We start from the raw sequence: 27847 nt of genomic DNA on the forward strand, positions 1-27847 counted from the left end.
ACCTTGCCTCCAATTTCTTTGTCTTCATTTCTACTTATAATCTAACAAAAAAACAAAAAAATTGGACTTCTATTTATGTATTCTTAAAAAAAAAACACTCTAAGTTACGAAAAGCTTTAATTTCCTTTTGGGATTAAAAAAATGTTTGAATTTAATTAGATTTGATTAAATTGAAAACAGCTATTCTGCAGAAGCTTTACAACTCTGTAGTATATAACATGCTGTGCTCCCTTTGCGGCAAACTACTGTGTTACCAGAACAGCTTGAATCATATAACCTATTTACATTACCCTCTGAAAACTGATCCATGCCAAGTTCGGACCGAGTTTGAATCGGTTAACTGTGCCGAGCTCAGGTCCCTACGACCGTTCCTTCCCTACTAGTGATGATCTACGGTACTACTGTTCCCTAGAGGGAAACAAGCAAACCTACATGGCGGCAGCCATAACATTCAAGAACTTACCTTTGGTTATCATTGTGAAGTTTTGCTGTTTGCAGGGAGTCAGACGAAAAAGGTATCCTTTGATTAATTTACTTGACAGTGAATATGACAAACTAGTCTAATCAGGGCTTACAGACACAGGAAACAACGTGTGGCACAGTAGGGAAGCTAGTATTTTTATTAAGGTCTGAAATTTCATGATTACAGAGGCTGACTGTAAGGAGATGACATGGTCTGCTCATGCACTCTTTAGCCCCACTTGCACTACCTTTTTGAAACCGTGTCGAGTGTTCGGAGTACGGTAACCAAGATAACTGATGATCTATGGCTATCTTACCTGAGAACTGAGCCATAACTGAACCGCGCCGAGCCCTACTGATGAACTAGTACCAGTTTAACAGACACGGTTGTGTCTGGTGCGGTCCGGTTCAGTTATGTTCCATATTTACTCAACGGTTATCTCGGTTACCGTGCTCGGACCGATCTCGGTTTCAAAGGGGAAGTGTAAATGGGGCTATATCAGCCAGCTGTGCTTCTATCAAATACAACAGGAGTGTAAAAAATCCTCTGAAGCTAAAAATCTTTTCTACATCATTGCTTCTGCATTTTACATATTAATGTTAAGCTGCACTCCACTACTGTAGGTAACAAAGACGCTTTAAGCTAGAGTCATTCCCTGGTTCGACTCCTCATTTCCTGCTCATTTTGTTTAGACACTAAGAAAAGACCATGAGTTGCTGCAGCATCGATAAACATCCAGGAGACGAGCATGAGCTCATTAATTCAACTTAACCCTTTGATGCCCATTGTTACAAATATGCAGCAAAACCCTTAGTATTACGCACATAGCCAAGATGGCCCGTGCATTCCCCCAATTGCAATTATTACATATTTGGTGTGGACCTTTGACAAGCTCTTGTTTCTGTTAGAACTGGTCTCTAATGGTGTATGTCATCAATGATAGTTATGTGTTGACAAATTTGGACAATACATACATTTGTATTTATTTTTGAAATAAATCTAACTAAAACGTTTACTTTGGCAACTACTACTGGTACCACTACAAAGATAATTTTTTATATATAGATATACATGTATATAAATTCAGGCATCAAGGGGACCAGCTATAGAGCTTTGTGTTGAAAAATGACACAAAACAAAATTTGATAAACATTATGAAGATTTTTTAATCAAAACTAAGTCGCTATAAAAACCTTTTTTTCCTTGTTATGATGATGTTGCTATTTATTCCATCTTAGCAGTATGTATTCCTATTAAGAAAGAAAGTTTTCGTTTTTTTTTAAATATTAAAGCAAATAGTGGCCATGTCCTGCTATTAATCCCTATGATACTCATATGGTGGCACCTCTCTGTTATAGAGAGGTTAGGTTACAATACATTTTATTTTGTCAAATAAATGGATCATGTTGCAAATTACATATATACCATTATGGAGCCTCTACGACTTCACTCTAAAAATGTCTTTTTGTTCTGTTTTCTCTCTCTGCAGTTGTATAACAGCATGCCTATATGTTTGCCAGCGGACCGAGCAGAATCATTATGGAAGTGAAAGAACGTCGTCCATACTGCTCACTAACCAAGAGCCGGAAAGACAAGGAGGGCCAATACACAGGTAAGAAAACTACCTACATGCATACCGGTACATACATTTATACATACATATATGCATACATGCATACATACATACATTCATACATACATACTTACATACATACATTCATACATACATACTTACATACATACATGCATGCATACATCGCTACAACTGGAAACAAATACTTCAATATTTTTAATTAAAAAACAAAAAAAATATTCTTCTCTTTTTTGGCAATAAGTCAAACCAATTGTTTTCCTTTGGAGGTAATTTTTGAATACAAATTATGCTCTATTTTCCAAAAACTTGAATTATATAAAGAAAAAGTAATCTACTTTACCTGTTCTTATTTTTAATGGTGTTAATAGATATTTTTAGTATTTCTTAGAGTTGCCTTTTAAACATTATGACTTGGGTAAAATATTTAGACAACCACAAGCTTCCCACTATAGATTTTTAGGATTTGGGCTCAATTCTCCTGACTGAAACAGGGAACTGAGTCAGCTTTATTGGTTGCTTCAGTCACACACCCTGTCAGTTTTCCATGTCTGTTAGAAAGAGCTCAGGGTGCATGATGGACACCAGAGCATTTAGTGTTCCTAAGCTACTCCATAGCTGATGGCCACTTTTAGCCATTTTCCTCTTTGGGAGCCCATTTAGGCAGAACTGTTAACATTGTGGTTAATCTAAAAGTTGTTTTAATATATCATTATACTGTTCTTTTATATTCATTTACCTAAATGATATATATTTTGTGAGTTGCAAACTAATAACATAGTTCTTTCTCCACCACGCTTTAATGCTGGGATGGTGGTGATTGGCTGGCAGACATTCAGAGATCTGTACTACAAATTTTTGTACTCAGCTCTTTTTCAAATTAGATTAAACTCTGTGTTGTTGGTGCTTTACAAGTAAGTCACTAGGACTCTTTTCTAATAGGATGTTTTTTGCTTACTCTTAAACACCCTTACCTTTTCATATCCACTTCATGAAATGGGGAACTTTTCACAACCATTAGAAGTAATTAGCATTCACAGGAGGACTATTACAAATAAGGCCTGGTTTAATCCAACCTGGATGTTTGCAATCTCTGGCAAATATCTTTTAGATATATAACTGGATTTATTGCCTTAATGTTTAAAACTTTAAATTATATTTAAAAATGTTTGATACCTGAGAGACATAAAGAATAGATGGAGATAGAGAGAAGTCCTCCTCTTTAAAAAATGGATTTAAATCAGTAAAACAAAGAATGGAGAAAACATGGAATGCTATTCCATGTTCAGTGCAGACTTCAGGCAAAGAAAAGGAAAGTAAATTCCTACAATGGATAGAATCAAGGAAGATGATCTGATGCCAGGAGCTCTGTGTGAAATCAGAACTTAACTAGTAATAAAACTCACTAGATCTCATTTAAAGAGAACAAATAGGAAGAACAAATGGTGAAGGTTCAGGCTCATCAGAGACAGCAACAGTCATCAGCTGTTATTGCAATGTCACACCAAACCATTCAATTTGTTTTATGTCTATGGCAGCAATTCACATCATATCATCTCAAGGCCATTTACAGAGACAATTCAACCAGATCATCCAGTCAGATTCATTAAAAGTTTTTTATCTAAAAAAAAAAACAAGCTGATTGCATCGACTCATTGACTCTTCAGCAATCCCTCACACTAAGCATGCTTGTAGCGACAGTGGAGAGGAAAACTCCCTTTGAACAGGAAAAAACCTCCAGCAGAACCAGGCTCAGTGTGAGCGGCCATCTGCGCTTTACGCTACTTTCATTCATCCATTCACTCACACACTGATGGTGGCAAGCTACATTGTAGCCACAGCTGCCCTGGGGCTCACTGACAGAAGCGGGGCTGCCGTACACTGGCGCCACCGGGCCCTCTGACCACCATCAGTAGACAATGCAGGTGAAGTGTCTTGCCCAAGGACACAACGACAATGAAAGTCAGAGTCGAGGTTGAACCGTCAATCCTTTGATTTCAGGGCAAACTCCTACATCCAACGCCACTGTCTCCCCAGAAAAAGAAGCAGAGATACAAAAGGCAACTGTAAAACACAGCCAGGCAGACGAGCTCCGAGCCAGCTCCCATGTCAGAGGATAAAGAGAGCACATCCAGTTAGTCACAGTCAGAGAAACAGGACTACACTGAAAAACAGGCCAAGCTCCAACATCTAGAAACAAAGGTGTTGATGGCAGCAGCACAGCTGATATTTCTCTCCAGGATGGAGTCACAGCCAAACAGGAACAGACCAGATGAAGCTACTATGAGAAAAAGCAGAGAGAGCAGAACGTTAGAGATTGAACTAACAGATTCTGCAGAGTGGGAGAATAGAGATAGAATAGAAGCAGAATGATGAAAAAGGGGTCCCTATGTCCTCCAGCAGTCTAAGCCCATAGCAGCATCACTATAGAGATAGCTCATGATATAGTTGGAAAATGGACTCTGTAACACGTCCAACAACTCTGACTCTCAGATTAAAGTTCTTATATTTTATTTTAGCATGTCTTGCATGTTAAATTGGTCAGTAGCCTCAAAGAAAAATCCAACTGAATCTCCCAAGAGTTAAAAACAGAGAGAGTCAGACTGCAGCCTGAGAGCCAGCTTCAATTTAACAAGACCTGTCATTCTAGACCATTAGCATTACTATCACACCATTTATAACAGAAACTTTTCTTTAAGCTTGTGTTTTTACAATAGAACCATTTTAAAGGCTGGATAATATATGTTAAGGTTTGCCTTATCAGCTATAACTGGAGTCATTCTAATTAACAGAAATGAAGGCTTAAAACATCTAACATCTGTGTGGAATTAATCTATATAATGAGTTTCTCTTAGCGGACTGAGTTACTGAAGTAAATTAACTTTCTATAATATTCTAATTTGTTTAATGTGGCTGTTTTAATTTCTTCTGAGAGATCCTGTTGTGCAGCTCATTGACTGTGTATATGTGTTTATAGATATGTTTTAGTGTCAGAAGTTTGGAAATCAGCTATCCAGGAAGGAAAAAAACATCCATTTTAGAAATCTGGGGTAATACAGAAGCTGAAATCACTTGTTCTTCTAGGGGACTGTTTCCTTTGCTGTGCATTTTCACAGCAGGAGCCAAAGTCTGCAGATGAAGGACGTTTACACAGGAAATGGCTCTGGTTAGCAGGAGGGACCTTTTGGATAAAATAAGACAGCAGCCCTGGTGTTTCCTTGGTCAGCAGTGGTTTTGTCTCCATGCCATGAATGGCTTTTTCTGCTGATTTTCTTGTTGTATTTTTAGTATAAAAATTATGAAGATCAGCCATAAATGATGCAATGTGCTCTGCAGAATGCAGATTGGCCGATACAGATTTTAAAGCTGAATACCGATTGTTTTGACATGAGTATGACTGATCCCAGTGATCCCTGATATATGCTGCTGACACTTTAGACCAATTTTAGAAACTCATATTTCTTTTTCTTCCTCCAATTGCATAGTGTCACAATGATAACCCATGTTGCACTAGCCTCCATCTAAACAAAAAGAAACATTTACTTGCACATCAAAACTGAAAATTAACAACGGAGAGACAATATGTGCAATTCACATGATAAACCTGATAGAAATCAGGCCTGGATGGGAAAATGAATGGAAGAATGTCCTCAATCACAGTTAAGTCAATGTTTAAAATGGGGATTAGTTATATTTTCAAAGATAATTAGGTTGATTTATCCACCTTTTTAGTTACAAAACAAAACCATCACTCAAAAACTACATTTGATGTCTTCTCAGGTTAACTTTGTCTGTCATAAAATTGTTTGCTGTCCTGAACTGGTAAAGTGTAACAGAAGTAGCTGCAACTGAAAAACATCTTTAAAGCCGGGCTTACACTGTACAATTTTTTTTGCCCTTTTCGGGCCGATTCTCCAGTCGTGATTTTTAGGGCTTTCAGCACTAAATTGCCAAGGCAACGTGTTTCACTCTAGAGAGCTTCATATTCCCTTTCTACTCGTTTGGCTTCCAGAGCCGCTGAAAAAAACTAATGCAACCATTTTTGGCATTTACTAAATCATATTTAGTTACTTTGATACAATTTTCATGTTAGCTGGGTAGGACATAGAATAATTGTGTTAAGTAACTAAATATGATTACGGTAAGTAAATGCCAAAAGCGGGTGCATATTTTTTCATTGTAGCGCCATCTCCCTAATGCTACAGTGTGAGCAGGTAGATCGCATCGGGTCGCACAGTGTGAGAACATACATCGTAAGCTTTGAACTTTTAAACCCTGCTGTTTTGTCGTACAGTGTGAGCTGTAGCTGCGTGCAACTATTGAAAAAATCGTACAGTGTAGTCCCGGCTTAAGGAGGCAGAGGATTTTCACCGTGATGCGCGTTCATGCTAACTGCCATGAGCCATATCCCGTTAACTTCCTGCAGACAGCTTAAACGACAGAGGTGTTGTTCTCCATTAGGAACTTTTTTAAGTCCTCCATATGCAGCATGCTATGTCAAAGCTTAGTAAGGTTAAATGTTCATTATTTAACTCCTTATATTGTGCAAGAGGGCCTTACACATTATGAGAGTGAAAGTCCCCAGAGCTGTGAAGGAGCTGCCTGAGGCTTTGTCCAGATCAACCTCCATGTTCAGGGTTCATCCCAGTGAGATGTAGAATATTTGGTTCTCAGGCTACGTAGTATGAGGTGCCCCCAGGGACATAAATCAGAATTAACTTGCATATACACATATTAAATTACACTCTTCCATATAATATACTGAAAACCTCACACAAACACTAGTAAAAAGCTCTCACATAAACTAGTGAAAACATTTACCTCTTATATAATCTACTCAAAAGTTCTCATACAAAGTAGTGAGAACTGTTCATATAAACTGGTGAAAAGCTTTACCTTTCATACACACTACTAGAAAGCTTTCATATACACTATTAAAAAGCTCTCATATACACTAGAACGCTCTCATATACACTATTAGAAAGCTCTCATATACACTATTAGAAAGCTCTCATATACACTACTAGAAAGCTCTCATATACACTATTAGAACGCTCTCATATACACTATTAGAAAGCTCTCATATACACTATTAGAACGCTCTCATATACAATATTAGAACGCTCTCATATACACTATTAGAAAGCTCTCATATACACTATTAGAACGCTCTCATATACACTATTAGAACGCTCTCATATACACTATTAGAAAGCTCTCATATACACTATTAGAACGCTCTCATAAACACTATTAGAACGCTCTCATATACACTATTAGAACGCTCTCATATACACTATTAGAAAGCTCTCATATACACTACTAGAATGCTCTCATATACACTATTAGAACGTTCTCATATACACTATTAGAACGCTCTCATATACACTATTAGAAAGCTCTCATATACACTACTAGAATGCTCTCATATACACTATTAGAACGCTCTCATATACACTATTAGAACGCTCTGATATACACTATTAGAAAGCTCTCATATACACTACTAGAAAGCTCTCATATACACTATTAGAAAGCTCTCATATACACTACTAGAAAGCTCTCATATACACTACTAGAAAGCTCTCATATACACTATTAGAACGCTCTCATATACACTATTAGAAAGCTCTCATATACACTATTAGAACGCTCTCATATACACTACTAGAAAGCTCTCATATACACTATTAGAAAGCTCTCATATACACTACTAGAATGCTCTCATATACACTATTAGAACGCTCTCATATACACTATTAGAACGCTCTCATATACACTATTAGAACGCTCTCATATACACTATTAGAACGCTCTCATATACACTACTAGAAAGCTCTCATATACACTACTAGAAAGCTCTCATATACACTATTAGAAAGCTCTCATATACACTATTAGAACGCTCTCATATACACTATTAGAACGCTCTCATACACACTATTAGAAAGCTAAAATATGTGGTCCCCCTCCTTTAATTTAGGCAAACATTGCTCAAATATCACCGAATCCAGATGGTTTGTTGTTGATGAAGAGAGGAATAAACACAGTTTAAGATTTGCAGCTAAATTAATTTGTTTCTATATTATGGAACTGCTATCAGGCACTTCCCATCATCTTATATCAGTAATAAAAAATTATAAATACAAATTTGGTATTTAGTGACTTGACTTTTATTTCTGTCAGGCTGAAGTGAAAAAACTTGGAAAGAGACTGATTCTCTTGGCGTTTAAAATAACAACACAAAACAGCATAAGAAAACCGCATTTATTTTTTTTATTTTACAATTTTGTAAACAACGGCGGCTGATTAAACTAAATGTCTCAACCTTGTATAATTTTACGACTTTTTATTTAACCAAGAAATGATCCGAAAGGCCTGGGAAATGATCAGATCCGCTTATGTGGCTGCAATGCGCTCCCGACACAGGTGGAACAGATTTTCACATGGGAACAGAATTTCGCACAACACCGGAAAAGGATCTCTGTTGAAGCAAAAACATAAAAAATAAAGTCGAGTAATGCCCATGCTTCTGTGAGTTGTTTAGCAGATAGCTGAGCATGAATCAATAAATTTATTTGATACAATTTCGGCCGGAGATAGCACAAAATGTACGGAGCTAGCCAGAATGACCTCCGTTTAAAACAACTTCCGGTGTAATGACGGTCCTTCCTGTTTCACTGAAACGCCTTCCGTTTCAACTGAAATCCGCTAATAGCTTTTCAGTAGTGTGTATGAGAGCTTTCTAGTAGCGTGTATGAGAGCGTTCTAGTAGTGTATATGAGAGCTTTCTAATAGTGTATATGAGAGCTTTCTAATAGTGTATATGAGAGCGTTCTAATAGTGTATATGAGAGCTTTCTAATAGTGTATATGAGAGCTTTCTAATAGTGTATATGAGAGCGTTCTAATAGTGTATATGAGAGCGTTCTAATAGTGTATATGAGAGCTTTCTAATAGTGTATATGAGAGCGTTCTAATAGTGTATATGAGAGCTTTCTAGTAGTGTATATGAGAGCGTTCTAATAGTGTTTATGAGAGCGTTCTCATAGTGTTTATGAGAGCGTTCTAATAGTGTTTATGAGAGCGTTCTAATAGTGTATATGAGAGCGTTCTAATAGTCTTTATGACAGCGTTCTAATAGTGTTTATGAGAGCGTTCTAATAGTGTATATGAGAGCGTTCTAGTAGTGTATATGAGAGCGTTCTAATAGTGTTTATGAGGGCATTCTCATAGTGTTTATGAGAGCGTTCTAATAGTGTTTATGAGGGCATTCTCATAGTGTTTATGAGAGCGTTCTAATAGTGTTTATGAGAGCTTTCTAATAGTGTATATGAGAGCGTTCTAATAGTGTATATGAGAGCGTTCTAATAGTGTTTATGAGAGCGTTCTAATAGTGTTTATGAGAGCATTCTAATAGTGTTTATGAGAGCGTTCTAATAGTGTTTATGAGAGCATTCTCATAGTGTTTATGAGAGCGTTCTAATAGTGTTTATGAGAGCTTTCTAATAGTGTATATGAGAGCGTTCTAGTAGTGTATATGAGAGCGTTCTAATAGTGTTTATGAGGGCATTCTCATAGTGTTTATGAGAGCGTTCTAATAGTGTTTATGAGAGCTTTCTAATAGTGTATATGAGAGCGTTCTAATAGTGTTTATGAGAGCGTTCTAATAGTGTTTATGAGAGCATTCTAATAGTGTTTATGAGAGCGTTCTAATAGTGTTTATGAGAGCATTCTAATAGTGTTTATGAGAGCGTTCTAATAGTGTTTATGAGAGCGTTCTAATAGTGTTTATGAGAGCATTCTAATAGTGTATATGAGAGCTTTCTAATAGTGTATATGAGAGCGTTCTAATAGTGTATATGAGAGCGTTCTAATAGTGTATATGAGAGCGTTCTAATAGTGTATATGAGAGCTTTCTAATAGTGTATATGAGAGCGTTCTAATAGTGTTTATGAGAGCTTTCTAATAGTGTATATGAGAGCTTTCTAATAGTGTTTATGAGAGCGTTCTAATAGTGTATATGAGAGCGTTCTAATAGTGTTTATGAGGGCATTCTCATAGTGTTTATGAGAGCGTTCTAATAGTGTTTATGAGAGCTTTCTAATAGTGTATATGAGAGCGTTCTAGTAGTGTATATGAGAGCGTTCTAATAGTGTTTATGAGGGCATTCTCATAGTGTATATGAGAGCGTTCTAATAGTGTTTATGAGAGCTTTCTAATAGTGTATATGAGAGCGTTCTAATAGTGTATATGAGAGCGTTCTAATAGTGTTTATGAGAGCGTTCTAATAGTGTTTATGAGAGCATTCTAATAGTGTTTATGAGAGCGTTCTAATAGTGTTTATGAGAGCATTCTAATAGTGTTTATGAGAGCATTCTAATAGTGTATATGAGAGCTTTCTAATAGTGTATATGAGAGCGTTCTAATAGTGTATATGAGAGCGTTCTAATAGTGTATATGAGAGCGTTCTAATAGTGTATATGAGAGCGTTCTAATAGTGTATATGAGAGCTTTCTAATAGTGTATATGAGAGCGTTCTAGTAGTGTATATGAGAGCTTTCTAATAGTATATATGAGAGCGTTCTAGTGTATATGAGAGCTTTTTAATAGTGTATATGAAAGCTTTCTAGTAGTGTGTATGAAAGGTAAAGCTTTTCACCAGTTTATATGAACAGTTCTCACTACTTTGTATGAGAGCTTTTGAGTAGATTATATAAGAGGTAAATGTTTTCACTAGTTTATGTGAGAGCTTTTTACTAGTGTTTGTGTGAGGTTTTCAGTATATTATATGGAAGAGTGTAATTTAATATGTGTATATGCAAGTTAATTCTGATTTATGTCCCTGGGGGCACCTCATAACGTGGAACCTCGGCTCTAAGCTAGTTCTTATTACATGATGAATCAGAAGATCAACCAGCTCTTTTGCCCATAACTGCCTCATCAATAAGCTCATTATCAACAGTCCGTAAAGCTTTTATTGGTGATGGATATGTCTGACAATTATAGCACCCAGAATTTATCAAAACTACCTATTATTTAAAAAAATGCAGAAATATGCTACATCCAACATAGCTGCCAGAGATGAGATGGAATAACAGCTAGTTGGGCTTTTTACTTGTATAGTTAGGCCTTATGCAGGAGAAGAAATTGGGGAAATATCAGAGAGAAACTAAGGCTGATAAACATGAACAAAACAATAGTCACGTCATTTCAGAGCCCAACTTCTGCCCACATGAAGGGCCTCATTTCAAACAAGAGGCACTAAATTGCAACTGAATTTATTTTTTAGTACATGCAATAAGTGGGCATGTTGCAAGTGATCTACAAAGGTTAATGCGATTTGGTTCCACCCATTGAAATGAGAACAAGAGAGTTCTACAAGACTGGCTGTAAAAGAAAGATGAGGTTCAAAGCCATGAAGATGGAGGTAATACTGATAATTAGAAAAAAATTAATACTACCGGATAATATTTATAGTGCATCTCACAGCCAATTCAAAATGAAAAGTGAAAGATTTAAGTTTAGTTTAGTTACGTTTTTTATTTGAGCTGTCCTGTGTAGATGTTTTTTCCCCGTTAATATTATTGTATTATTGTATGTTTACATTGTTGTTCCAATACCTCCTTTGTGGCAACATTGATATATTTTTGCGCTAAACTTTCAGAAGTTTTAAAACAAACAGCAATAAAGGCTTCTAAAGAGGCAAAAACTGAGACTGCAGATGAGTTTCCGATTTGAATATTCGCTCCTAGCACCATACTGGCTCTGATTCTATGTGGCTTCTTCCCCTTACCAAAGGCAGCAGTTTTCACATGGACCATCAATTAATATCTAATCTCAAAAAAAAAAATCTGTTTGATTTCTTATGATTCATTTAATCCCAGTAGCTTTTAGATCAGGTGACTGAAACAACTCAATGTAAAGCTATTATACAACACTGACCAGATGCTGCAGACTTGTTTTCTATAAATTTAAAAAATAAAAATATAAATTTAAAAAAATTTTTTTTAGAACTTTTATAATTTCCATTTCCTATTATAAGAAGTGTATTATTTTATTGTGTAGGAGGAGCAAATCAGCAGCTTTGCAGGGTAAACCTGTTGACTTTAGTTACATCATATCCCCAGCGAAGCCAATAGCAAAAACTCAGACGTAGTTCCCCCTTTTCAACCTGAGGAGGGCACCAAACACATGGCTTTAGACACAAAAGCAGGATTTCATTGTGCAGCAAGTTGTCAAAAATAACACCTGATGCATGGAGACGGCAAAATAATACATCCATGTAAGACGTTTATTAGCAAAAACGTGTTGATTTAAAAGTGAGGGGTCCTTTAGCAAATTACTGATTACATAATATAAGTTCTGCTAGAGCAAATGCAATGATCAGCTCCGTGAGGTCAGTCTGTGGAATTCTCACTCATCTGTTTACTTCAGTCTCACTACTGTGAGAGTATCTCTGACGTGACGAACCAGAGGATCCAGATATGAACATGCATAGTGTTATTTTACCTTCCAGGTAAATAAGTATGAAAGAGTTTTTATATGTCTGCATAAAAGCTGTGATGACAAGATCACACTGATTCTTTTTATTTCTATATGCGTCACAAAAGCATTCCTGTCTGGAGAAATAATTATGTTGGCAAAACAATTACACTTTGCAGTGGTGTAGTTTAGAGTGTGTTACTATAACGGCAGGATGAGAAAAAGGAAGGTGCTTATCAGAGGGATAATGGTAAGCAGCATTTGAATTTCTAGACTGTAGTCTACCTTTTCACTGAAGATCATTAAACTTTATGAAACAGGAGCTCTAATGGTCACATCAAATACCTGGAGAAACACACCCACTCAGAGCAAACACAGCCTGCAGAGGCATCTCAAGAGTAAAACTGAAATATTACTTAACAAAAACATAATTATAAAAAAAAAGCATTGAAAATAAAAGAACTGAAACAGAAATAAAAAAAAAGGTAAATCTTACAAAGTTTATAGATTTTTTGGATGGATTTTTTTTTTTCTAGCAACTTTTCGGACCTTAACCGAGACTTTGGTGAAAACACATAATAGATTACAGACCCCGCCCTCTCATTCAAAGAACTACAAAACAACAAAGGCAGACGTGATCAGCTGGGAAGGGCCAGCACCACACTTCAGCAGCAGTTTGGCGAATACACCTCAGCTAATTTGGTTGCCTAGCAACCGTGACAACACAAGACAAAGCCCTATGAACTCTGAACATTGTTCATTGAAGAAAAACACATAGAAAATACAAATTAAATTAATACAAATTAAAATGACATCATTGTTACAACTGATCCTATGGAAAAATAAGTGCAATAAATACGATATGCAAAGGCTAAGGCAAAACCTGCATAAAGTATCTAATCCATCCATCCATTTTCGAAAACGCTTAATCCCAAGTGGGGTCGCGAGGGTTGCTGGTTCCTATCTCCAGCAGTCAATGGGCGAGAGGCGGGGTCCACCCTGGACAGGTCGCCAGTCCTTCGCAGGGCAAGTATCGAATCCTTCAATTGCAAATAATGAAACTTCCTTATCAATATTTGAAAAGTAATTTGTTACTCTGCTACTGAAAAGATACCTCTGTAAGCAAAGTTGTTATTACTCCAAACACTTGTTAATAATATCATGGATGTAGTCGCTAAGATTAGAAAGCAGCTGGGAGGAAGGATCTGCAGCAGCGCTACTTTGTGCCCTGAAGCTGCAGCGGTCTTTTCCTGAAGGAGCTCTCCCATACTGTTAGAGCTTCATGAATGTGGTGGGAGACGTTGTCCAACAGATATGTTATTGTTCTTACAGCCCGCTTGAGCCTGATAGTTAGGTCAAAAAAGGAAGCCAACTGTTCAGCTTTTTCTCCTGACAGATTTTCAGATTTTTATTTTTAACAAATTATTGTTTATGGTAATAGATGTAGGCTGTCTTCCACATGATTAATTCACCCTTTTCAGATGTGATCAAACATTAAATGGCCATTATTAGCGGATATCAGTCCCATAGAATGCCTTCAGATTGTGCCTCCTTTACCTTCTAGCAGGTTTCTAATCGCTGATAATATGCAGCTTATGGGTGATAACAGCCACTTCGGCCGCTTCTAGAACCGTAAATCCTATTTACAATTTAAATAGTTTACTTTTAATCTACTTTATGTACTATTTACTGTAAATAAAAAATCTTTATTTATAAATTGCATGTAAAGATTTCATTTGTTCTTTAAAAACACCTGATTTCATAAATAAATAAATTAATTCCACAGGCAGAAAATAAATTACCTTAAGTTAGGGTTGGGATTCATTTGGTGATAACAACCTACTGACCCTACTGGTCGGTAGGAGCTAATTTGAAGCTATTCGTTGGGACTGAGAACTTCAAGTAACGGCCATTTGATGGGATGATGACATCCAAAGCAGCTCGATTAGGTTGCCTTTTGATATTTGAATTTCTGCAAATTTCTTTTGTTTGTTGCGACGATGTGAATGTGGCTCTAGCGTAAAGCATCATTGGGGCTACATAAGAGTTAAAAAGATTTGGTCCTTTTGCCGTGTTCAGCTTTGCTTGGGAACAAGCAAACCTCAGACAATAACACAAATTAAGATGTAGCTCAATTAAGCAGATAAGCATTTCTGAAGCTCTGTACAAGACACTAGAAACACAGACAAAAACAATACATATGAAGGAAAGTGGTATCTGCAGCCTAACAATTATCTCATACAGAGTGTAATTGGTGTGCTTTAATGACTCAAAAATCAATAGCAATCCTGAACCCCAGGACTCTTAGTGTGGCAGCCTCCCTGCGCCTTCCCCTTAATGAACGGAGAGATTGGCTACTCAAGGTGTGTCTTTCTGAATGCACATGTTGTTTTCAGTGCTTGAGAAAATGGTAATATTTTCCCTGAAGCATATTGCTTTTCAGAAAATAGTCCTGAGCCCTATTAGTGCCTGAAAACTTTATGGTTATTTATTTAGCAGCAGAGCAGAATGAACTCCTGCTTATAGGATCATCAGAGTCTAATAACTCCAGTCAGTAGATATGATTGAATATTGCGTATTAGTTACTCATTTACTTATGTATCAAAAATGAGTGGATGGCTTTTCATCTACTGGAAACCTTGGGTAAGCAGGTGTGTGGCTTTATTTCTGCTGCTGTAAAGCTTTTTGAAGGCAGCCTATTTCTCTCAGTACCAGTGATGTTTACATCCAGGTTGACATTGTCTATGGTGATTAATTGCACTCAGTATAGGGTGAGCCGTGATGCTGACATAAGGCGTCCGTTTCAGTCCACCCTCTTTCAGCCATCATTGCCAAAGCTCTCTGATAAAACTGCAGTTTTCCCAAAGAGCAGAGCTTTATGACAGCTTTGAATCCTAATCGCTGCTTTGTATCCAAGGTTGCCTGTTGGAACGTTGAGTTCCACACTGTAGTTCTGCACTTTAACATCCTGCATGAATACAGGCTGAAAATCATAACATGTCTGCATATGAACAGTGGGGAAAGGACAGGTGGAACCGAGAGACGTTTGTACTGGAGATATATGAATATGTTCAGAAAAATCAAGCATTTTAAATAAGTCTGTGTATTTTTAAAGCCCAAACCACAGGTCATTTTATTTTTTTCTAAAATGGTGTATCACAATCACAAAACAGGTTTATTTAGAGGCAACCAGGCTTTAAACTCCAAAGCTGGTGGTGTTTTTTCACGGGGGTGGGGTGGGGGCTGATGTATAACATCAAAATAGACATTTACCAAAACCAATCAAATGTATACTAGTTATGTTTACATGAACGCCAACAACAAAAAACAACTGTGATAACTCAGAACAAAGACATCAGTATTCAACACAAGACAGACAGTGGGATAACTCAAAAAGGGTTTGTTTAAAAAATGGATCTGCAATATTGCAGAGGCAGCGGCTTAGCCAGGAACATCTAAGGGACAAAAACACAGGAAGTGGTGTCAAAAGTACACTTGTTATTTAAGTAGAAGTATAGATACTGAAGATTAAAAACACTCTGGTAAAAGTTGAATCATCAACTTGACCTCTTTACTCAAGTAAAAGTGAAAAAGTATGTGCTCCAAAAACTACTTAAAGTATAAAAGTATAAAGTAACGTTTAAAAAAAACAGCCAGATGCCACTACATGAACTGAAAGCTCAATATTTAGACTATTTCTAAAATTTCTTTGAGATAGGGCCAAGGATGAGGGAGGTCTTGTTCATCTGGAGTAAAGTATAGATACCTATAAATTGTACTTAAGTACAGTAACAAAGTATTCGTGCTTCATTACTTGACACCTCTGAACACAGGTATGTGACCACGACAATCTCATGAAGGATGATTATGAAGAAGGTGAGATCCAAGCATAGGAAGGAAGGCAGGATAATGTATGATGGGCAATTACTATTTAATAACCTGTGCAATAACTACCATAATATAATAATTTGTAAATATTTGTGGAAACACACTGTAAATATTGTATATACTCCATGCACTGTTTCTTCCTTTGGCACCTTCCTCTTCCTTTTGACTATGTGAGCTGATGCAATGAGTAAATTTCTCCACTGTGCGATCAATAAAGTCAATCAATAATCCAAGTTGAAGTCAGAAGGCAGATTCAGGTTCTGTCCACAAGACGAATCAGGCAGATTTCCGAAGACAGGTCAGGCAAACAGATCAGAACAGGGGCAGGAAGGCTCAAAGGTCCAAAAGCGAAACGATTCCAGATCAGGCAATGACAACACAATCAGTTACTCTAGAAAACTCTCACACCAAAGGCTCAACAATAATATGGCACTGATGGCTGGGACTAAGCAGCTTAAATAGAGGCAGGAGCAAGTGGATCAGATGGGCAGTAATGAGAAGCTGGGCAGAGTTAGACAGGTGAATGACATGAGCAATTAAGCCAGTCATCAGCACCAACATCATAACAAAAGTGCTTTAAATCAGTCCAAGCTGTCTTTCTCCATGCTGGGTCAGATCCTGACATTTGAAAAAGGAGGCAGGGAAAGCAAAATAAAGCCTTAGCCTCGCTGCATGCAGTTAGCCAAGCCTTCTTGCAAAATGATTCCATAAACCTGTCAATCAGCTGCACTTTCTAACAGCTGTGATGTCAGTGCTGTGGGGGAGGTGGTGTGCAAATTAAATTGCTTGCAGATCTGGGGACAGGAGAGCTTCTCGCCAGGATGCTCCTATCTTAAGCATTGAAGAGGAGCTGCTGCACATGGACTACTTTTTACCAGATTCTATGGAAAAAGATTTTTGCACCTTACGGTGGAAATACGTCACCAATCCGACAACGAAACAGCTTTACTCGTCATTAAAGATTAAATATTTATATTGCACATCGAAAAAATATATATTAATATATTTAGATATATTGTAATTTCATTTCTATTTTTGACCTTAACCTTGATTATATATCTTAATCAAGGTCATTGGGTGAGTGGGGCGGCACCCTTGGGGCCTTTATTGGCCAGCCGCCACTGATCCAAGCCATCTTCCCTCTCTGTCAAAGAAGTGACGAGTAAAATGACCAATAATGTTGGACAGAGAGGAGCGGTGATTTGATCTGACTTGGAATGTGCTGAGGAAGATGGGCCTCCCTGTGTTTCAAAACATCAGCCCTCCTACTAAAGCCAACACAACCCACAAAGTCTCCTGGATAGGAGCTGAAAAGTTTTCATTAAAAAACTGAGCAAAAATCTAGCTGCCTTTTGATTTAAACCTGTTTTGTTGTTGCAATGACCCACACAGGCTCAGACTGGGAACGATTTTCAGCCCTGGCCTTTCTCCATCTACACCTGCACACTTATGGAAATGTTCATAAACCGCCTGGATATTCGAATCCTCGCCCAATTTGAACCAAAGTCTATTGATCTCTTAGGCCATAAAATCTAAAGAAAAACATTTTTTACCCATAGATTACCGTCCTTAACTGCCAGACGGGAAACGTTAGCCTTTAGATAGAAAACCCCATCATACACCACAACATATTTTTGCAAAATATTAAAACATAAATTCGCCAAATATAAGAGGAGCAACGTAGTTTGCTTTAAAGAAAGCATTTTAGTTTTATTATAATTTAGTTTGTTGCAAGGATTTAACTGTTTGAAGAAATAGAAAATGACACCATATGCCAACCGTCACAAAGAACTGCAGACAAAGAAGGCCTATATATACTGCATGCATCATTTAGGTTGTTAACATTGGATTACTTCTAGAGCTCCTTGAGTTATTTACTGTCACAGGTAGTTGCTTCGGCCGAAGAGGAAGTGTTGGGGCCGGTATGATTTAAGGATGGCCGGTCCACCATCACAGATTACCAGTCCGAGCCTGGACCCCCATGATAGAGAATTGGCACAGAGATGCACACAATGTTGGAGAACCTCAGTAAAATCCAGAATAGATTTTTAGTAACTGAGATCATCATCTATTGTAATTCTGTGATTAACTTTAACAAACTGGTGTTGACAGATCAATCAGTCAGGTTGTTAGCTCCGTTAACTAGCCTTCACTCTGCTTCTTAGCACAGCTGCCCCTGTGGCATCATAGCATGCCAACTAAACTTTCTAAATAGCTTTACTTTAACAGCAGCCATGGTATTTCAGGATCACCAACTTTCTTGTTAAGGGTAGCCATCAAACAGGTGTGGGAGTGTGTGCAGCATGACTCAGCTAATTTCGCATTAGAATTTAGTTCTCTTAGAAAAGAACTGAACTCTAAAAAATTATCTAAACCTACTGTATCTGGTTTGTTTTATTAAAGGATACGCTGTGAACCCATCCTATCTAAAGTTATCTTTGAATGAGGCTATAAAGAATAAGAGTGAACCTTCAAGACTGTGAATGATTTCAGTTCTATTCAGTTCATTTCTATAGCTCCAATTCACAGCACATGTCATCTCAAGGCACTTTACAATTCACCAGATCATCCAGTCAGATTGATTCAAAGTTTACTATCTAAGGAAAACCAGCTGATTGCATTGACTCGTTGACTTGAATGCAATCTCTCACACTAAGCATGCTTGTAGCGACAGTGGAGAGGAAAAACTCCCTTTTAACAGGAAGAAACCTCCAGCAGAACCAGGCTCAGTGTGAGCGGCCATCTGCTGAGGCCGACTGGGGTTCAAGGAGACAGAAGCAGACATAGAAAAAGAAGCATAGATACAAAAGGCGGCACCGTCCAGGAAACACACAGCCAGGCAGACGAGTTCCGAACCAGCTCCCATGTCAGAGGATATGTAATCACTTTCATCTAATCAGAGCTGCAGGGCAGAAATCTGTGTGTTTCATAACATCTACTTCAGTGTGACTGTAAGAAAACTAAAGATAATATACATATAGGAGTATTAGAGGTGACTGTCTGCACACTGGCAGCCCAGAGACGGCCTGTAGAAATTCAGTCCAAAGGTTTGAATGAGGGCTTACAGGTTTAATATGAATGAAAATATGGGAAGTACATTTATATTAGCGGTTACTTAGAGGCTGTACTCCCTTCCACTTTGTCCACCAAGAGCTATTACATAGAAGACATACAAAGTTCACCCATTTGAATAAGAAAAGCTCACTAATCAGAATATCTGTGTTCTGAGCAGATTTGATTTGATTAGTGAGCTTCCAAAAATCAGCATCTTCAGAATATTCCCACAGAAACCTGCCAGCTGGGCCAGATATTTAAGATTTTATTTATTATAGATTTTTTTTCTTCTTTAAAAAGTGAGCGAGGAAGAAAACATGCAGAGTGTAACTCTGACGCCTGTATGAAGTCTCATCAGGTCAGTTGGTGGGCCTCTGGTTTGGAGGATTTGCATCCAGACTGGGAAATAATCCCTGAAATGTTTCTCCCCTGGTGGCGTTTCCTCCTGTTTGCTTTAAGCCCAGCTCTGAAAAAGGCCAGTTAGAGAAATTACACAAACTCTACATCCTGTAGAGATTAATGCCAGATTGAACTTAAACATTTACCAAGAGTTTATTTCTGCTGTCTCCATGTTAACAGGTTCTGTTCTGCTCCAATGAGGAGTTTATTTTTAAAAAGTTTATTTTGAAATGACTCATGTTGTGTCCGTCTGTGTTCAAATCTGTGTCAGGGTCTTCAGGGGACAGCGAGGACTGTGCAATCAGCTCGCAGGGACTGCGGGTCCCCACTCAGAAGTCTTACTCGTCCAGTGAAACGCTCCGAGCCTTCGACCAGCACCAAGACCAAACCAGGTCAGAACTGAGCGCACCACAAATCTCCTTCCTGCCTGATTATGGCTCATGCTGTTTGTCAACTTCTTAAAAGGCTGACATCTCCATCCCAGACACAGCACTGTTACATATGCCTGCTCAGACTGACTGAAGGGCCAACTGCCTAGTCTAGTGGTTAGGGCATAGAGCTTGTTTATATGCAGAGCTAACGATATCAATAATGTTAGATTATTTTTATAATTTTCTTTCTTTAGGGTTAGGGTTGTGATTTTTTATTTTATTATGTGCTTATCTAGTTTTTAAAAAAAAAACGCTTTTTGGCCTGTTACTAACGATGACCCACATTACTCAGACCTGATCATCCAGATTAGCAGAAATATCTCCTTAAAATGGTTCTCTCTGAATTTCATGTTATTTAGGTTTCACTTTTTGAAGTGAATTAGTGAATTTATCTAAATAAAAAAAAAACTATATTCTTTTTTCTTTCCATAATTCTCTCCATTAAAATATTAGATCTGTTCTTCCTTTTTTAAAAAGAAAAGTTTAAAGCCTACATTGCAAAAAAATATTAATTTAAGCTAGTTATTTCTTCTAAAAATAAATGCATTTTTTTATTAAATTCAGGAGGTAAGTGAGACACTTTCTCATTGGAACAAGACAATTGATATTTAAATTGCATTGTCTTATTTTGAATGTATCTTATTTAATTGTAAAAATGCTAATTCAATTGGCAAATCATCCTATTGTCCTACTCAAAAGAAGGACTTAATTTAAAACATTTTACCAATTTTCATAACATTTTTGCATCTATGTTAAAAACCATAAAGAAACAAAAAACGAAAACAGTAGAGATATGGTGAGTAGAATATAATGTATGGGGGAAAAATCAGATGGATTTCAGAGAACAGTAGATTATCAATAAGTGTTTGACTATTTACTTTTCTCTAGCTCCAAAATCTCAAAGCAGAGCTTCATCATTAGGTCCTATGAGCCTAACCTCTGGTTTGGGTCAGTGTTGGTTGTTTTTTTTTTTTTTTTAATATTATCTGAATTTATCAACAGAACATTTTGCACAAAAATTTGAATATAAAAAGTGAATGGTTGAAGAGAATCATGCAGTGAGGAGGAGGTTGAACAGCACAGACCATGAGCTGAGCTCATCTGATCTAAAGTAAAGCAGCAAAGAACACTTTGTTCTTGGCTTTTCACAGGTTACTGTACGGTACCACAAAGGGGCACAAGGAGATGGTTCATCGTGAACAGGAGAGCTATAGCAGACATGGTAAGTTTACCCACCCGACACACACACACAACTGTTTGTTTAGCTATATGTAGTGAGGACCATGTGTCGACTCCCATTGATTTTCAGTCATTTTCAACCCTTTCTATGCCCTAAAACTAACCCTAAACCTAACCATTGGAAAATAGCTTGTGAGGTCCAGCAAAATGTCCTCACTTTACAACAACTGGTCCTTATTGTCAGGGGCGGACTTAGAAATTAGGGGCCCTAGGCAAAAACAGGCAGGGGGCCCTCTGAATTGAGAAGGCAACACATAAAATAGATCCATTCTACATAGAAGATATCTATTCTATTAACATTATAGAGAAATGTTAATAGAATAGACATCCATCATCTGTTCTAGGTTGTGTCCCTCTCTTCTTGTCCCTTTTCTTCTTGTTTTCCTCTCTATGTTTTGTACTCAGCTGACTTTTCATGCTGTCTCTAAAGGAATGAAAGATTTTTTCCAAGCACTAAGCTCACTTAGCTGATTGCTCCTTCCTGTGTTTCCAAAAAGGCCAAAGTAAATAACCCAGTCCTTCTTTTCACTGTAGACAAGCCATGATCTGCTTCTCTGTTCTCCATTTTTCATTTGGATGAAATAATAGCTGCATGAATCATGACAGCAGACAAGATAGAGGAGAGCAGGAGGCGGGGTTACCAATCTACTCGCTCTGGAGAGCAGAGTTCGCTGCTTTTAGATGTTGTCTCCAAAGTCTCCAGTAGCAGAAAAAAGTCTCTAGATTTGGCGCTAGGAGCTTTTTAGAAATCAAAGTGCTAGTGCTAGTGCTAGGTCTGAAAAGTGGCTAAATATAGCGACTAAAGCGCTAAGTTGGCAACACTGCTCTTTGAATCGTTTGTTTTCAAATGGTTTGCTGCTGTCTGTTTGGACCTTTCTGAACATGAGCAGCAAATGTAAACAGAGTTCTGTGGGGCCCCTAGGAACTTTGGGTCCTAGGCAACTGCTTAGTATTGCCCCTGTGATGGTGAAATTGGAAAATGGTCTTCACTCTGATTCCTAAACAGGTACACACCCTCCCACACACATAAAGCATCCTAACAAACAAAGAACTAAAAGCAAGCCGTCCTCATTTTGGATTTATTTTAAAGGTCAATAATGTTTAAATTAAACCGTAAAAGCCTGTGAAAAAATCACCACTGATCCGAACATTTTAGACAAACGTTTCTACCGAACACTTTAAAGTCTGACAGGTGCAGGTAATAGGTCTAATCTAGGGCTGCAACAACGAATCGATAAAATCAATAAAAATCGACTTTTAAAAGCGTTGGCAACAAATTTCATCATCGATTAGTTGTGTCGCGCGATTAATGCGTCATCCGCCGCCGCCGTCATCACTGCCACTTGACTGAAAGAGGAAGAAAAAAAAATACGGCAGAGAGAGCCAGCGCCGCAGGTGCGCAGTGTTGCCAACTCATCGACTTTGTCGCTATATTTAGCGACTTTTCAGACCCCTCCAGCGACTATTTTTCAAAAAAGCGACTAGCGACAAATCTGGCGACTTTTTACAGCCTCACTGGCGGCTTTTGGAGACTCTTACGTAAAAGCATGCATCATTCCTAATCTTGTCCTCCAGCGGCAGCTGCTGCCGTGAGGCGCCTTCCCCATCCCAACCCCGTTCTCCCGCAGGAGTGCCTCTTAGCGCTGCTGTCAGAGCCGCAGAATGTTTACCCTCAGCGTCCAGACTGCAAATGAAGCGCGCATGCGCCAGGATTGACGGCGCAAATTGATCACAATAATTAAAGTAGCCTTTATAAATAAATTAACTTGCAAATTATGAGGGCAAGGCTTTTAAAGTTTAAATCTTCTGGCAAAGATAAAGTAAAGAAGATCCTGCAATTTATTGAAGTAAAGCAGAATAAAATCCAGCAAGATCAGTAATATGTCAATTAATTATCTGCCACATTCCCATGTAAATATCTGTCTTTGGAGGATGTGTTTTTTAGCACCCCTAGTTCTCTCATTTTTATTCCAAATACAATTTATAATTTGAATCACAGGGCTATTTTTATCTCTATGGTTCAGTATTTTCTCAAGTAGCAACTTTAACTGCTATACTTTCCTGTCTTAAAAGGCAGAACTCTTCTAGTCTAAAAAAACCTCATTTGATGAAATGGGGGGGCCTGTTGTTTGAACCCCTTAGGGGCTTTTAAAAAGCAAAAATTTATTTTTTTGCGCTTTATGAAACAAGTAGCCTATATTTTGTGGATGTACAGCTACATTTCTCATGTAAATTTGCGTAGTTTTAAAACAAACATTTATTTTTCATATTGCACCAGTACAGTTAATGAGCAACCTGTACTTGTGTGCTTGTTTGTTCTGAATAACATGTTTATTTTGGAATAAAGACATTAATATAAAAAAAAAAAATTTTTGTCCGATTTATCGATTAATCGAAAAAAAATAATCGGCCGATTCATCGATTTTTAAAATAATCGTTAGTTGCAGCCTTAGTCTAATCATTAACAAATCAAACAACTTGAACGCCATAAAGAACGATTCATCCAGCTGAATGGTCAGACAGCGGAGGCTCCAGCTCACCTGCTTGTAAAAGTTTGTAATAAAAAAATTCATGCATTAAATATAGAAAAACTTTTTTCATTCACTCTGTCATAAAAAACAAAACGTACAAAATAAAAACTGGTTCCCACAAGTCCTTGAAATCCTGGAAACTTTTTGAAGACATCCATAAAAACAGTCTATTGAAAGCCCTCAAATGTGTTTTAGGTTTTTAAATTCAACTCAGATGATGGGTGGATTATTGTCTTTGCCGTTCGCTGCATTCTTTTGTTTCCTCTATGCCTCAGCATAGTGAAGCTGTGCATCAGCAGTGTGTGCAACCTCTTTAACTGCTGGTCAGTGAGTCGGTGTGTCATGCAATATGCATGGAAAATGCTCATTTCAGGATGCATGGCTTGCCAAAGAAAGCTATGCTGAGTGGTTGTCAAAGGACCCCAAATTTGAACAGCCTCCCAGGTGCAGAGCTTGCTGCCAATCGGTCGAATCCAGAGCGTGAGGGAAGCTGCATCATCCAGCCACGCTGCAGGAGCTCATCGTAGAAATGTGCAAATTAAAAGCAGGTAGTTCACTTCTTACTTTGACTACCAAACATTCATGTATGAGTCTCTGAAATGATGATTTAAGTCTTGATGGGTGATAGTTGCTCCCTAGTTGTTGGCTACAGACCTGCAATGTGAGGTTCTCCTGCACTATCAAAACCACAAGGTTATTCGGCACCTTTCAAAGTAAAAGCAATGTAAAATAAAAGCTAGTATATCAGAAATATTTTATATTCCCTTGTTTATTTCCTGGGTCTTGTTAATAGAAATATTTTCTCTATTCACGTGTTTAATGATTTATATATAAAATCTTTCCAGTTCGACTGTATAAGGTTAGAAAATGCAAGTAAATGTAAAAAAAATTAAATAAATTAAAATAGTTCTCTTATAAAGACATCTTTGATGTGTGTTTGCAGGCATATATTCTATGCTCTCTATTCTTTTAGTATTGTTTGTGCTGTTCTTCCCTTTGCTGTTGGACCACATAGATTTGCCAATGGAGGGTGTTTGATTTCAAATTAACTAAGCTTGTTTTACTCCCAGTGAATAACTGAATATCTAGATACATGAACAAAATAGCCAATAACTTCAGTTTGTCTCCCCACTGGAGAAAACAGCAGACACAAAACAAACTTCCAAATGTCTATTTATTTTATTTTTCTTGGAGGTGTTTTTATAGTGGAAAAAGCAGATTCCACTGCATAACGCAGCGTTTAACTTATGGTGAAGTTCCAGCGGGAGTCCCATTGAAAAATATGTCTGTGAGAGACAGATAATGTTGGAATAAGTTAATACATCACGCAAAAAATAATAAAACATGGTTTTATTTGTCTTTAAGTGGGGAAAAGTAGGGGAAAAAAAGGCAGATTTAAATGAGCACTCACCTCACGCAAAATAAATCCTTCTTCTAATAAAATGGGGCAGCACATATGTTTAACATGCTATTCCTGAAGGATTCCATTAAACGTTGTGAATAAACTTCTGGTCCTGACTGTGCAGGTCTACAGCCAGACCCTGTCGTTTATATTATCTCTGACAGGATTAGCATACAGTTAACCTACCAAGGTGCGTACAGGTGTGTTGATGGCAGCAGCACAGCTGATATTTCTCTCCAGGATGGAGTCACAGCCAAACAGGAACAGACCAGATGAAGCTACTATGAGAAAACGCAGAGAGAGCAGAACGTTAGAGATTGAACTAACAGATTCTGCAGAGTGGGAGAATAGAGATAGAATGAAGCAGAATGATGAAAAAGGGGTCCCTATGTCCTCCAGCAGTCTAAGCCTATAGCAGCAGAACTATAGAGATAGCTCAGGATAACCTGAGCCACTCTAACTATAAGCTTTATCAAAAAGGAAAGTTTTAAGCCTAGCCTTAAAATTGAAAACAACATAGCAGCAACTCAAACTGGTTTATTTAAAAAGTGTCATTTTACAACACATTTCACCTCAAGGCACTTTAGAGACCACTTAGTCAATTATACAGAGAAATTGGTTGAAAATGTTCTGTTTAAGGAAAATCAGCTGATTGCATCTAGTCACTAACTCACTCCTCCTGGATGAGAATGTAGAGACGGTTACAAAAGCACTTTAAGCCACTACATGTTTTTCTTTACCACAGTCATTTCTCACAAAGGCAGAGTGTTTATGTGCTCAGATCATTCAGTTCAGGACCATCGCTTCATAGATCGGAGATGTGAAGACCTTACAGATCTGTGCTCACCACTAAACAGCTCCAGTGAGCATTTTGAACCTTATATGTGAGGCCTAGAAAAATGGGTCGTGTTGCAACATTTTTGCTGAAGCGCTTTGTAGCTTCAACAAAGCCTGGTCCGGCCATCAATAGACACATCCATGAATGGAGACTTTGAATGCCACTGGTATCAATCTAGGCTATGCATTCTATGTCATTTTTATCTAACTAGACTCAACAACTGTTATACAATGTAGTTCTTTATTGAACTAGCTTTGGATTTAAATATTCAGCGGTAGCATTAGATAAAAGCCGCTCCATGTGGTGCTTGATTTGAGAGAGTTGGTCTTAAAAAGTCCTTGGAAAGTTCCTGTATTTGTGTATATTACCAAGGCGTGGGACGCCTTTATCTAATTTGATTTAAAAAGCAGACATTTTTTCAATGATTGTAATGATTTATCATCAGATTATCTTTGAAGAAAAGCTTTATTTTTTAGTTTGATCACTCTATGTACTGTAAAGGAGAAATTGCATCACTTTACATTTTAAAGGATCTTCAAATTCCAAAAAAGTAAAAAAAAACAATCCACTGGACTTTGTTTCCAAATTTGAACGTGTTTCTCTTCCCATCCAGGAAGCTTTTTAAATTCAAAAAGTCAGAAATAGTGTTGAGGTTGATGCTTTATTACAGTAGCCCAACAAAGCCTTGTTTTTGTTTAGAAAACATGCAAATTGAACCAGACGATGGGGTCCACCCCTTTGGAATGGGGGTCGTTTGGTTTGGTTATTAGCCTGCAATGCCCCATACCTGTCTATGTCTCTGGAAGGGGGGTCGTGTTAAACTTCAAATTAAAATATTTCATGTATTCCATCTTAAAAAGCAAACAGGGAGTCATTGGTTTTCATGTGTCCATATTCCCCCTCTGTGTCTGTTATAGGCCAGCATTTCAGTCTTCGTCAGCTGGGCATATGTGAGCCCCCTCCACGCCGCGGCCTCCCGTTCTGCTCCGACATTGGCCTTCCCCATCATGGATTTTCAGTGGGCACGGCACAGGAGGTGGACTCGGAGAGCCAGGCGGTGATGTCACCGGAGCGCGCCATGCGGCTGTGGGGCCGTGGAGGTCTGGGTAAAACGTCAGGGAGGAGTTCCTGCTTGTCCAGCCGCTCCAACTCGGTGCTGACTCTGACTGACACGGAGCATGAGAACAAGTCAGACAGCGACAACGGTAGGACCTGGGATCGTCTGTTTAGAGTCATATATATTTCATTCTTTGAGCCTTCCCACTTCCCGCTACGAAATGAATACTGTTTTATAGATGTGGGGGAGATTTCTGCCTCCTCAGTGGTTTTGTTCACAATTATCAATGTTAACCATCATCAAAGAGATGTTCCTGTCATATCAGCAAAGGCAACTTCAGTAAATGCAAAATCCACTTTTTACATTGTTTAATAAGTGAAACAAATAGCCAAACCACCCCAAGTGGGAAATTGTCCCCTAAGCCTAATAACTGGCTGTCCCCCCCTGACAGAGACAGCTGTTATTTAGTG

At 37.9% G+C, this 27847-nt stretch overlaps 1 protein-coding gene across 7 annotated transcripts in view; it reads left to right on the plus strand.

Moving 5' to 3' along the window:
- Nucleotides 1-27847, plus strand: part of LOC119777832 (teneurin-3-like) — a 488332-nt gene that overhangs the window by 110193 nt on the left and 350292 nt on the right. For 6 of the 7 annotated variants that reach the window (XM_038276831.1, XM_038276836.1, XM_038276833.1 and 3 more), the window contains exons 2-5: nucleotides 1953-2075; nucleotides 20151-20271; nucleotides 21462-21532; nucleotides 27238-27525. In XM_038276831.1, the coding sequence (XP_038132759.1) occupies nucleotides 1973-2075; nucleotides 20151-20271; nucleotides 21462-21532; nucleotides 27238-27525 (583 nt within the window). In that variant the 5' untranslated portion in view covers nucleotides 1953-1972. Of the gene's footprint in view, nucleotides 1-1952; nucleotides 2076-20150; nucleotides 20272-21461; nucleotides 21533-27237; nucleotides 27526-27847 lie in introns of those variants that run through there. The other variant, XM_038276832.1, reaches the window with a different exon arrangement.

This window comes from Cyprinodon tularosa, unplaced genomic scaffold (genome assembly GCF_016077235.1).
Source record: "Cyprinodon tularosa strain WSP-4 unplaced genomic scaffold, ASM1607723v1 ctg128, whole genome shotgun sequence".
Lineage (NCBI taxonomy): Eukaryota > Metazoa > Chordata > Actinopteri > Cyprinodontiformes > Cyprinodontidae > Cyprinodon > Cyprinodon tularosa.